The sequence below is a fragment of the Hypanus sabinus genome, chromosome 8 (genome assembly GCF_030144855.1).
Source record: "Hypanus sabinus isolate sHypSab1 chromosome 8, sHypSab1.hap1, whole genome shotgun sequence".
NCBI classification, from domain to species: domain Eukaryota; kingdom Metazoa; phylum Chordata; class Chondrichthyes; order Myliobatiformes; family Dasyatidae; genus Hypanus; species Hypanus sabinus.
In genome coordinates, this window is record NC_082713.1 from 128036238 (window position 1) to 128048480 (window position 12243).

At 41.2% G+C, this 12243-nt stretch overlaps 1 protein-coding gene across 1 annotated transcript in view; it reads left to right on the forward strand.

Annotated features, from left to right (window-relative positions):
* LOC132397669 (uncharacterized) overlaps window positions 1-12243 on the forward strand; it is a 258258-nt gene that overhangs the window by 24671 nt on the left and 221344 nt on the right. Inside the window, exon 11 of the mRNA XM_059976438.1 lies at window positions 7386-7505. Coding sequence (XP_059832421.1) covers window positions 7386-7505 — 120 coding nt within the window. The remainder of the gene's footprint in view (window positions 1-7385; window positions 7506-12243) is intronic.

Genomic DNA, 12243 nt, shown 5'->3' on the forward strand with positions numbered 1-12243 from the left:
GGTTCTATATATAAAAAAACGTGAATGGCATATGTCATTAAATTACCACATTGTATGCGTGCACCTTGCTAAAAGTAAAGGCAAAGTGTATATGTTCTCTCAGTTTTCCCATGACTTTCTTCCAATTAGTTTTATGTTTTGTAGTTACAAGTTCTAAACTGAACCTGAGATGAACCTGTTAAAGTGCAGTGAGACACCTGAGTTTTTAAAAAGTGCAGCAAGATGTTTAAGTTTTAAAAGAAAGTGCAGCGTGCTTTCTTCGTAAGAGGACAATACGGTCAACTTTTTAAAAAAGCAGAAAATGGACAAATTCACCCGTTCATAAACAATGAGTATCCAGTTATGATAACCAGAAATTAACAAAGCAGAAATGGCTGACTACATTAGAAAGGTAGATGCATTCTATTGCACAATATAACTGGAATATGCATACTGAGTGAATTGAGCAGTATTTTGAAGCAATTAAGATAGCTAGTGCAAAGTGAGGGCCAGTTTTGCTGAGTGTAGTAGGTAGAACACCATATGTTTTCTTAGAAGTTTAATTGCTCCAACCAAACCAGCTAAAATGAGCTTTGCTGATATCATAAAAGTAATGCAAGAAAATTGTAGAACTGAAACCATTGTTGATTGCAAAATTCTTTAGGCTTCATAAGCAGAATCAAAAGGAAGCTGAGTTCATTTCAGCATACGTGTGCCAAACTGAAGAAATAGTCTGAGCATTGTCTGTTCAGAGATGGGCTTGCTGTTGCACTGAGAAATCATTTAGTTTGTAGAATCTTACAAGAAAACATTCAAAATGACTCCTGATTGAAGCACAACTCATTTAAAAGAGCAGTTTAAATAGCTACATCAATAGAAACAGCAGCCAGAGATGCAAGTGAGATGCAGTCAGGAATGAAGGTGAGCATGAACAAAATTGCAACATCTAAACAGAAACAGGCCTGGCCAAACAAATTGTGTTACTGTGTGGCAGGGGTTCACATACACAAGATCAATGCAGGTTTAAAGGGAAAACTTGCAGAAAATGCAACAAAAGAACATACAAAAGAACAGGTTGGGCAGACAAAAATAAATGGACTGCACTGGGAAGAGAAAACATTAAAAAGTCAGGTTGCATTTTCAAAAAGAGCAGGGTAGCCTTGAGATTTACAATGTGAAAATTAACAATAAACAAGCGATTATAGCTTACATCAGAAATGAACAGCTAATTAATTACAGTGGAATTGGACACTGGCTCAGTTGTTTCAGGTATTCCACAAAATGAGTTTGAGTGAAAAGCTTGAGCATGTAGCTATTAAGAAAGAGGATGTGCTGGAGCTTTTGGAAAGCATCAATTTGGATAAGTCACTGGGACCCAATGAGATGTACCCCAGGCTACTGTGGGAGGCGAGGGAGGAGACTGCTGAGCCTCTGACAATGATCTTTGCATCATCAATGGGGACGGTAGAAGTTCTGGAGGATTGGAGGGTTGAAGATGTTGTTCCCATATTCAAAAAAGGGAGTAGAGATAGCCCAGTAAATTATAGAGCAATGAGTCTTACTTCAGTGGTTGGTAAGTTGATGGAGAAGATCCTGAGAGGCAGGATTTATGCACATTTGGAGAGGTATAATATGATTAAGAATAGTCAGCATGGCTTTGTCAAAGGCAGGTCATACCTTGAGAGCTTGATTGAATTTTTTGAGGATGTGACTAAATACATTGATGAAGGAAGAGCAGTAGATGTAGTTTATATGGATTTCAGCAAGGCATTTGATAAGGTACCCCATGCAAGGCTTATTGAGAAAGTAAGGAGGTATGGGATCCAAGGGGACATTACTTTGTGGATCCAGAACTGGCTTGCCCACAGAAAGCAAAAAAAAATGGTTGTAGAGGGGTCATATTCTACATGGAGGTCACTGACCAGTGGTGTGACTCAGTGATCTGTTCTGGGACCCCTACTCTTTGTGATTTATATAAATGATCTGGATGAGGAAGTGAAGGGATGGGTTAGTAAATTTGCTGATGACACAAAGGTTGGGGGTGTTATGGATAGCATGTAGGGCTGTCAGAGGTTACAACGGGACATTGATAGTATGCAAAACTGGGCTGAGAAGTGGCAGATGGAGTTCAACCCAGATAAGTATGAGTTGGTTCATTTTGGTAGGTCAAATATGATGGCAGAATATAGTATTAATAGTAAGATTCTTGGCAGTGTGGAGGATCAGAGGGATCTTAGGGTCCAAATCCATAGGACACTCACAGCTGCTGCACAGGTTGACTTTGTGGTTAAGAAGGCATACGGTGCATTGACCTTCATCAATCGTGGGATTGAGTTTAGGAGCTGAGAGGTAATGTTGCAGCTATATAGGACCCTGGTCAGACCCCACTTGGAGTATTGTGCTCAATTCTGCTCGCCTCACTACAGGAAGGCTGTGGAAGCCACAGAAAGTGTGTAGAGGAGATTTACAAGGACGTTGCCTGGATTGGGGAGCATGCCTTATGAGAATTGGTTGAGAGAACTCGGACTTTTCTCCTTGGAGAGACACAGGATGAGAGGTAACCTGATAGAGGTGTTTAAGATGATGAGAGGTGTTTGTTACGCAGAGAGTGGTGAGTGCGTGGAAGATACAATAGGGTCCTTTAAGAAACTCCTGGATAGGTACTTGGAGCTTGGAAAAACAGAGAGCTATGGGTAACCCTAGGTAATTTCTAAGGTAAGGACATATTTAGCACAGCTTTGTGGGTCGAAGAGCCTGTATTGTGCTGTAGGTTTTCTATGTTTCTATGAATGGCATTTCAAAGACACTGAAGCCTGGAAGTAACTCATTAAGAGCTTATACTGGAGAAAAGATTACTCCTCTGGGAATGACATTTGTAACAATGAAATACGATAACCCAGAAGACACATTGGGATTGTATGTGTTGAAAACAGGAGGGCTAACATCTGGGTTGTGAGTGGCTGAAACAACAACTTGATCGGCAATCCATGCCACATCCCTTGCCATGGAGTCAACTGAAAGGGAATTAAGAACGGTTCTGGATAATGCCACAGCAGTGTTCAAGGCTGGCATTGGAAAACTCAAACATATCAAGGGTAAAATAGTATTAAATGAAAATGCCACACCCAAGTTTTACAAAGCTTGTCTGGTTCCTTATACCATCTGTGATAAAGTAGCCAGTGAGCCAGATTGCATGGAGGCTGAAGGAATTCTTTCCAAGTTTGAGTGGGAGCCCATGGGCAATGCCAGTGTTCCCAGTAGCCTAGAAGAATGGGTCTGTCAGGATCTGTAGTGATATTAAGGCCACTGTCAACACAGTACTGAAAGTAAATCAGTACCCTCTGCCAAGGATAGAAGATATTTTTTCAAACCTTTCTGGAGGAAAACACATCAGCAAAATTGACTTAGCTGAGGCCTGTCTACCTACAGATAGAGATGGAAGAAGAGTCCAAAGTGTTTGTCACCATAAACACTCATGAAGGGCTTACTGGCTACAACTAGCTCATTTTTGGAGCAGCAGCTGCACCTGTAGTCTGGCAGAAAGCTAAGGACCAGGGGCTGCAAGGCTGCCCAGGTGCTCAGCAATACCTGGATGACATCATTGTTACCGGTGAAGATGGCAAGGCACATTTCCAGAATTTCAAGATAAATCTAAAATGATTAGAAGATTACAAGATTATGAGCTCAGAACACATCACATGTGTGAATTCCTTAAACCAAGCATCACCCACTATGTTCACACCATTGACGCAAGGATTACACAAGTGTGCTAAGAAAATTCAAGCAGTATTGGATGCCCCAAGGCCAAAGGATATGTCACAGTTGTGGTCCTTTTTAGGATTTGTCATTTGCTATAACAGGCTCCTGCCAAACATGGCTACTGTGCCGCACCCATTGAACTCATTGCCTCACTTTGAAATTAAATGGCAAGAACAAAGCAGTGTGAGGTGGCTTTAAAAAGGTAAAGGAAATAGTGATGTCAGATGCTGCACTCATACATTATGATGACAGCATCCAGTGAAGCTTGATTGTGATGTCACAGTCATGTCACATGCTGTGAGTGATGGAAATGTATGCTTCACATTTGCATCACATTCCCTTACCGCTGCAGAGAACAATGACACGTGGACTGACAGAGAATTTGAGTCTGGTTTGGGTGCAAATCCATTCAATCAATGCTTGTATAGGGGAGTGTTTACCATCATTACTGATCATCATCCACTGGTGTCCCTTTGCAATTCACAGGAAGTTTTTTCCACTACCAGCAGCAGCATGAATGCAGAGGTGGGCTTTGTCTCTTAGACCATTACAAGGTCGAACTCGAGGACAACTAATCATGGAAATACTGATGTAATGTCCCGTTCACCCTTGGAAAAGGAAATACCTGAAAAAAAATTACAAAAGAGGACGCTCCTCTTGATGTATGCTCCCTAACACAAGTCAGAAGTCACAGAAATTACAGCAGAGATGATCCAAAGGGAAACCAGAAAAGATTCCACACTGTCTCAGGTCTACATGGCCACCCAAAATATCTGGAATGTGCAGCATAAACTCCAGTTCCTCTATTTTCACTAACACTGGGATGAACTTGCCCTTGACAGGGGTTGCCTTACATGGGGATTGAGAGTTAAATCGTATTATTAAAGCTGACAGTTAAAGTGTTGGAGGAATACAGTACATGCAGCTCATGTAGGCATGCCCAAAATAAAAGAATTGACTCAAACCTTTGTCTAGTAGACTGGGATAGATCAGCAGATCCAGCAGCTCTCTATGCGCTGTCTGGGATGCCAACACCTTATTGGAGAATAACATATTAACACAGAAACAGATTATCGGCTTCAAAAATATAAGAGTAGGTCAGAATAAGATGAAAAACATCAGTAATAAATGAAGAATAGCCTGTATAAATGCAATAAGTATTAAGAATAAAATAAATGAGCTGGAATTATATACATGTACAAATCATTATAATATAATAGCAATAACTGAAACTTGGTTGACCTCAAAGGATGCTGATGAATACAGTATCGATGGATATGCTTTACTAAAGAAAGATAGGCAAGATCATAAAGGTGGACGATTGGCCAAATACATAAGGGAGAAATTAAACACGTGGTTGCTTGTGACAGGAGATGAATCCAGACTTGGTGAAGATATCTGGGTGAGAATTGAAAGCCATAAGGATAAAGGAATAACATTAGGAGTATGTTATAGACCCCTCATGTTGCTAGTGATTCTAATAAACAATATTAAAAATGCAAGTTCTGAGGGTGAAGTTATAGTTATGGGTGACTAATTTCCCAAATATTGAATGAGAACCAAGTGACTAATGGATGACTGGAAAGTGAATTCATTGAGTAATTGAATGAATGTTTGTTGATACAACAAGCGGGGAGGCATGTCTAGATTTGATATTCTGTAACAATCAGGATAGAATTTGGAGCTTGGAAGTTGTTGAGAATTTAGGAGCAAGTGATCATAACATTGTTTTTGGGGTGAATATATCAGTAAAAACCAAAGCCATTAAATTGAATTTCAGAAAGGCAAAGTTTGGGCAGATGTGGCAAAGACTTCAGAAGGTAAACTGAAAGGAACTGCTTGAAGTTGTTTCAGCTGAGGAACAAAGGGGTTGAATTAAAGAGGTAATACACACAGTGTAGGAAATGTTCATACCCAAGGTCAGGTGAAGCAATAAAAACAATAAATCAACTATATAAATGAATAAAGATATACATAAAAATTATTGAAGAACAGACGGCTATATAAGGAATCCAAAAAAATAGTAATGGTGTTAACCACAGGGCTTTAGAAATTATGACGATTGTAGTCAAGAAGGAAATTTGGATTGCCAAAAAGCATGTTGAGAAGGATATTGCTGATATTGCTAAGATTGACCTTAAGAAATGTTTTTCAATACTTTAGTAGTACAAAAAGTCAAGGAGAAAGCTAAGTATAATAGGAGTAATGGTGGGGTGTTAAATTAAGGAGAGAAGGACATGGTGGGATACTCTTAGCTCATATTTTGCTGAGTAATTCACCAGCAAAGGTGTTTACAAAATGCTAGTGTGTAGAGAAAAATAAGGTTGTTTTAACTTAGAGATCTTAAAATGAGGTCCTGCTTCAGCTGAAAAGGCTGAAAGTCTGACCCGACTCCAAGAACACTAAGGTGGACACCCTATCATGACAGTTTGACCCAGCTGAAACAGAGATCGACCCTCAGCCCATCGTTCTGTCCTTGCATATCTTTGTCCTGATCATCTAGGATCTTGAGAATCAGACCTGCCAGACCATACCGCACAAACCTGCTCTGTCCGACACAACTGACAACCTCGCGTATGCACTAGCAGCCATGTGCTCTGAGATACTCCAGAAGACCCAGTCCTTGTCCCTCTCCAGCGATCCTGGTGCAAAGCATACTCTGGATTTTCTGCCACGCCAGTTCTGATGGCCCACCTTTATCTCAGATGTACATCAGTTCCTCACTGTCTGCCCTCAGTGTGCCTGGTCCTGTTTAAACCCAGCTCTCATCTATAGTACTTGTTCTCCCCATCGAGCCAAACAGCCTCAACCAGCTGCCTTTAGCCTTCAGTTACCTTTGTTGACTAGTCATATTCATTCTCTCTTGTTTTGTGGCCCCATGTGGCTTGTTATTTTGCAGTTTATTCGTAAAGTTACCGCTCACTGCTAAATTGTCTCCATTGCTCTGCATCTGGGTCAAGCTTCTTCTACATTTCCCGATGCTATCAGTTCAATCTTTGGTTCTTTTATATTAAAGAAATACAGTGGTAGCAGTCACTCACCCAAGTCCCTTCCTCAGTCTCGAGTAAGCAGCCTACATCTAAGGAATGTCCACTTTCAATAATGTGTACCTGCAAATGGAAGCAACTGCACTGTGCTAAATGCTGATTCTCAAATCTCTCATTGGCTTGCAGACTCCTACTTTCGTAAAATCAGAGGCAGCCTTGTCACGAATGCTGCGTTCGAACAACAGGGCACACAGCAGAGCCGAGCACAAGTAATGAGACTAACAACCACAGTGTGTGTGATGGGGGAAGGGCGCACACAGAGGTCATTCCATGAAACTCAGGCTGTTTCTAACACTGGTTCCAAATGGTGGAGCTGCAGTGTGACCTGTGTAGGCTGTTTTGATTTGGCTCATTTTGTATGATTGTCCAATCTCTAGTGAGAAGCTTATTGCACACTCCTCTCCGTTTTCACTTTCACTGAAGGCAAAAAGGCATGATTAAAACAATGTTATCCATTTACCCTCTATATTAGAAGGCACTGGCCCACGGATTGGTCAGTATGTCTGTAACTGGAAGGGAAGCCTCATTTTTACCCAAAATAGAATGAACATCCGATCCATCCCTTTACTGATATCACAGTGTCATTTCTGACCTTTGCAGAGTGGTATCCCTGCCGGAGAGTGGATTGCGATGTAACTGCAAGCTGTGGCTCAGATAGGTCAGGATATCCGGTGTGTATCTGCGTGCCAGGCTGGAGTGAATCGGAGACCGGATGTTATGGTAAGTCTGCACCATACACACAGATCATAGATACAATTTTCCAACGAGTACTGTTTCTGAATTTGAGTGAGCAGTGGAGGAAGCTGGAAATTTTTACCATTAATTCACCGAATTACAGGAAGGATATTAACAAGGTTGAAAGAGTGCAGAGAAGGTTTTACAAGGATGTTGCTGGGACTTGAGAAACTGAGTTACTGAGAAAGATTGAATAGGTTAAGACTTTATTCCCTGGAGCGTAGAAGAATGAGGGGAGATTTGATAGAGGTAGATAAAATTATGTTGGGTATAGATAGTGAAGGCAAACAAGCTTTTTCCACTGAGGCTAGGGGAGAAAAAAACCCAGAGGCCATGGGTTAAAGGGTGAAGGGGGAAAAGTTTAAAGGGAACATTGGGGGGGCTTATTCACGCAGAGAGTGGTGGGAGTGTGGAATGAGCTGCCAGATGAAGTGATAAATGCGGGCTCACTTTTAACATGTAAGAAAAACTTGGACAGGTACATGAATGAGAGGTTATGGAGGGATATGGGCTGGGTGCAGGTCAGTGGGACTAAGCAGAAAAATAGTTTGGCACAGCCAAGAAGGGCCAAAAGGCCTGTTTCTGTGGTGTAATGTTCTATGGTTCTATGGTTCTAATACGAATGGTCTGCTTGGCCCACAATCTCAGCTCTGAGTCTGAATGTTACTCTACCGACTCAGAAATCAATTTGGATCAGATTCTTTCTCTATGTTGTCAGTCATTGTGTTGTGCAGGACGGAAACCAGTCTTTCAGCAAATTACATCCAATCCAACCATTTAACCTCTATCTACACTAATCCCAGTCTATTGTTGTCACATCCCCATCAACATCACCCCTTCCCCATTCTCAACTATCTGTCATGCTCAGTGTAGATGTGGAGAATTTTCCATTAATAAGAGAATCTTGGATCGGGTGGCTGGGCACAGCATCAGAATAAATAATGTCCCTTTAGAATTGAGATGAGGAGGATTTTCTTCATATAAATGGTTAAGTATCTGTGGAATTTGTTGCTATGGGGGTGCTGTCAGAGCGTATTTAAGGTCAAGGTTAATAGGTTTTAGACTGGAAATTGCTGCAGGAGTTCGCAGGATAACAGGGTTGAGAAAAAAACTCGTGCATAATTGAATGGTGGAGCAGATCAATGGGCCCAATGGGTGCATTTATTTAGAAATACAGCATGGTTTCAGAATATTCTGGCCCAATAAGAGTGTACTGCCCAATTACACCCAAGTGACCAATTAACCTATCAATTTGAACGTCTTTGGAATGTGGCAGTACCAGGTCCCTCAAAGGAAATCCACATAGTCATGGGTAGAACATACCAACTCCCTGTAATAGCAGCAGGCTAGCTACTACACTACTGAGCCTAATTCTGCTCCAATATTTTATTCTGTATGGCCGATATGAAACAGACTGCATTTTACAGTACATATGACCTGTCCCTACAGATAAAGGGGAGAATCAGAACTCTCTCTCCAGCCAACGAACATACCCTTGCAAATCTTTTATATATCTTCATTGTTAACTGCAAAAGAAGCATACAATTTATTTCATTGCTATAAACGGTTTTGTGCTACTAGCTCCCCTTTGATTAATTGCTTCTTGACTTAGTCATCAGCCTCCTCTGGATTTTATAAAGGATGCCTTTTTTATTCGAAACAAATCATTAATCTTGTTGTTCCTGGTTAATTATAAGTGTGCAGTGATACATTAATCATGATCAATATTCATTCTAACTGTGCATAGGAAAGAAGAGTAGGGAACTTTAAGGCAAAGGAACCCTTTGCTGACAGCAGTCATAATATGACTAAATTCACCTTGCAGTTGGAGAGGGAGAAGGTAAAATCAGATGTGTCATTATTACAGTGGAGTAAAGCATAAGACACAGGCATTAGAGAGGAGCAGGTCAATGTTCATTGAAAGGGAATATTAGTAGAACAGCAATGGCTGGGATTTCTGAGAGAAATTTTGAAGATTCAGAATAGATACATCCCAAAGAAGAAGCGTATTCTATGGGGCAACTGTGGCTGAAAAGGGAAGTCAAATACAATAATAAAAGTAAAAAAGAGGGCATATAATACAGCAAAAATTAGTGGGAAGTTAGAGGATTGGGAAGCTTTTAAAATCCAACTGAAGGCAACTAAAAAAACCACAAGGAGAGAAAAGCTGAAGGTAGATAGTTTATAATATAAAAGACAATACCCAAAGTTTTTTTCAGACATATAATGGGTAAAAGAGAGTTTAGAGTGGATATCAGACCACAGGAAAATGATGCTGGAAATGTAACAATGGGAGACAAAGAAGTGGTAGACAAATTTGTTAAGTATTTTGTGTCAGTTTTTACTGAGGAAGACACCAACAGTATGCCAGAAGTTCAAGAACATCAGGGTAAGAACTGAGTGTAGTTGCTATTACTAAGCACAAGGTTCTTGAGAAGCTGAAAGGTCTGAGGGTAGATTAAGTCACCTGGATCAGATGGACTACTTCCCAGTGTTCTGAAAGAGGTAGCTGAAGAGATTGTGGAGGTATTAGTGGTGATCTTTCAATAATCATTAGATTCTGTAATTGTTTCAAAGGACTGGAAAATTGCAAATGTCATTTTAAGAAGAGTGGGAGGCAAACGATAGGAAATTATAGGCCCATTAGTCTGACTTCAGTGATTAGGAAGATGTTGGAGTCCATTATTATGATGATGTTTCAGGGTACTTGGAGGTACATGATACATAAGCTAAAGTCAGCATGCTTTCCTTAAGGGAAAATCCTGGAATAGTTTGAAAAAATATCAGGCAGAATAGACAAAGGAGAAGTAGTAGATATTACTTACTTGGATTTTTCGAAGGCCTTGGAAAAGGTGCTGCACATGAGTCTACTTAATAAAATTAGAGCCCATGGTATTACAGGAAAGATAATAGCATGGATAGAAGATTGGCTGACTGGCAGGAGGCAAAGCATGGGAATAAGGAGGGATTTTTCTGGCTGGCTGCAGAGACTAGTGGTATTCTGTAGGAGTCAGTGCTGGGTTTGCTTCTTTTGATGTTATATGTCAATGACTTGGGTGATGGAATTGATGGCTTTGTGGTGGTTTGCCAATGATACATGGTGGAGTGGCAGGTAGTGTTGAGGAAGCAGGAAGTCTGAAGAAGGACTTAGAAACATGAGGAGAATGGGAAAAGATGTTTCAGGTAGAATGTAGTGTAGAGCAGAGTATGGTCATGTACTTTGGTAGAAGGAATAAAGATGTAGACTATTTTCTAAATAGGGAAGAAATTCAAAAATCAGGGGCACAAAGGTACTTGGGAGACCTCATGCGGGATTCCCTACAGGTTAACTTGCAGGTTGAGTCAGTGGTAAGGAAGGCAAATGCAATGTTAGCATTCATTTTGAGAGGACTAGAATATAAAATCAAGGATGTAATGCTAAGGTTTTATAAGTTTTGTGCTAGTGAGGCTAAAAATAGGAAGATAATACAGTTTAACAGGACGTCTCCATTCTGGAGGTCCTGTCCTTTAACATAGCATCCAGCTTCCTGACACAGGAAGCTGACACAGATTTTGCACATGGTGGAAAATCAAGAGCAACCCACACAAAATGCTGGAGAAACTCAGAAGGTCAGGCAGCGTCAATAGAGATAAATAAACAGTTGACATATCAAACTGAGACTCTTCATCAGGACAAGAAAGAAAGGGGGTAGATGCCAGAAAGGTGAGGAAAGGGAAGAAGGACAAGCTAGAAAGTGATAAGTGAAGCCAGGTGAGAAAAGAGAAACTGAAAGGTGATAGGTGGAAAAGGCATATAGCTGAAGAAGTATGAATCTGATAGGAGTGTGGTCCATGTGAAAGAAGGAGGTGCACCAGAGGTAGGCACTGGGCAGGTGAGGAGAAGAGGTAAGAGTTCAGAGTGGTGAATAGAAGGAAAGGGAAGGGGAGGGAAAAAATTATTGAAGGAAAAATTGATGTTCATGCTATCAGGTTGGAGACTACCTAGATGGAATATGTGATGCCGCTCCTTCAACCTGAGTGTGACCTCATCATAGCAGAAGAGGAGGCTGTAGACAGACATGACAGAATGGGAATGGGGATAGAAGTTACAATGGTTAGCTGCCAGTTAATTACACTTTTTGCAGATGGAGCAGAAGCTCTGCACAAAGCATTCCCCCACTTTATGTGGAATCTCAGCAATGTAGAGGAGGCCACATCTGGAGCACCAGATACAATAGACAACCCCACCAGATTCACAGATGGAGCTTCCTCACCCGGAAGGACTGTTTGGTGCCCTGAATGGAGGTGAGGGAGGGTTTGAATCAGCAGGTGTAGCATTTTTGCTGCTTGTAGTGATACGTGCCAGGAGGGAGATTTGTGAGGAGGGACAATTGGGCAAGGGAATCATGGAGGAAGCGAACCCTGTGGAAAGTGGAGAGTTCTGAGGGTGGAAGAGGCAGAGATGTGTTTGCTGGTAGGATCATGTTGAAGATGGTGGAAGTTGTGAAGAATGATGTGTTGGATACCTAGGCTCATGGTGCGGTAGGTAAGAACAAGAAGGACTCCATCTCTGTTAAGCTGACAGGAATATGGGGTGAGCATGGATGTCTGGGTTATGGATGGGATGTGATGAAGGCAGCGTCAACAGTGGAAGAAGGGAAACACTATCCTTTGAAGAAGGAGGACATCTCTGATGTTCTGGAAAGGAAGCTTCATCCCAGGGATAGATATGGCAAAGACAAAG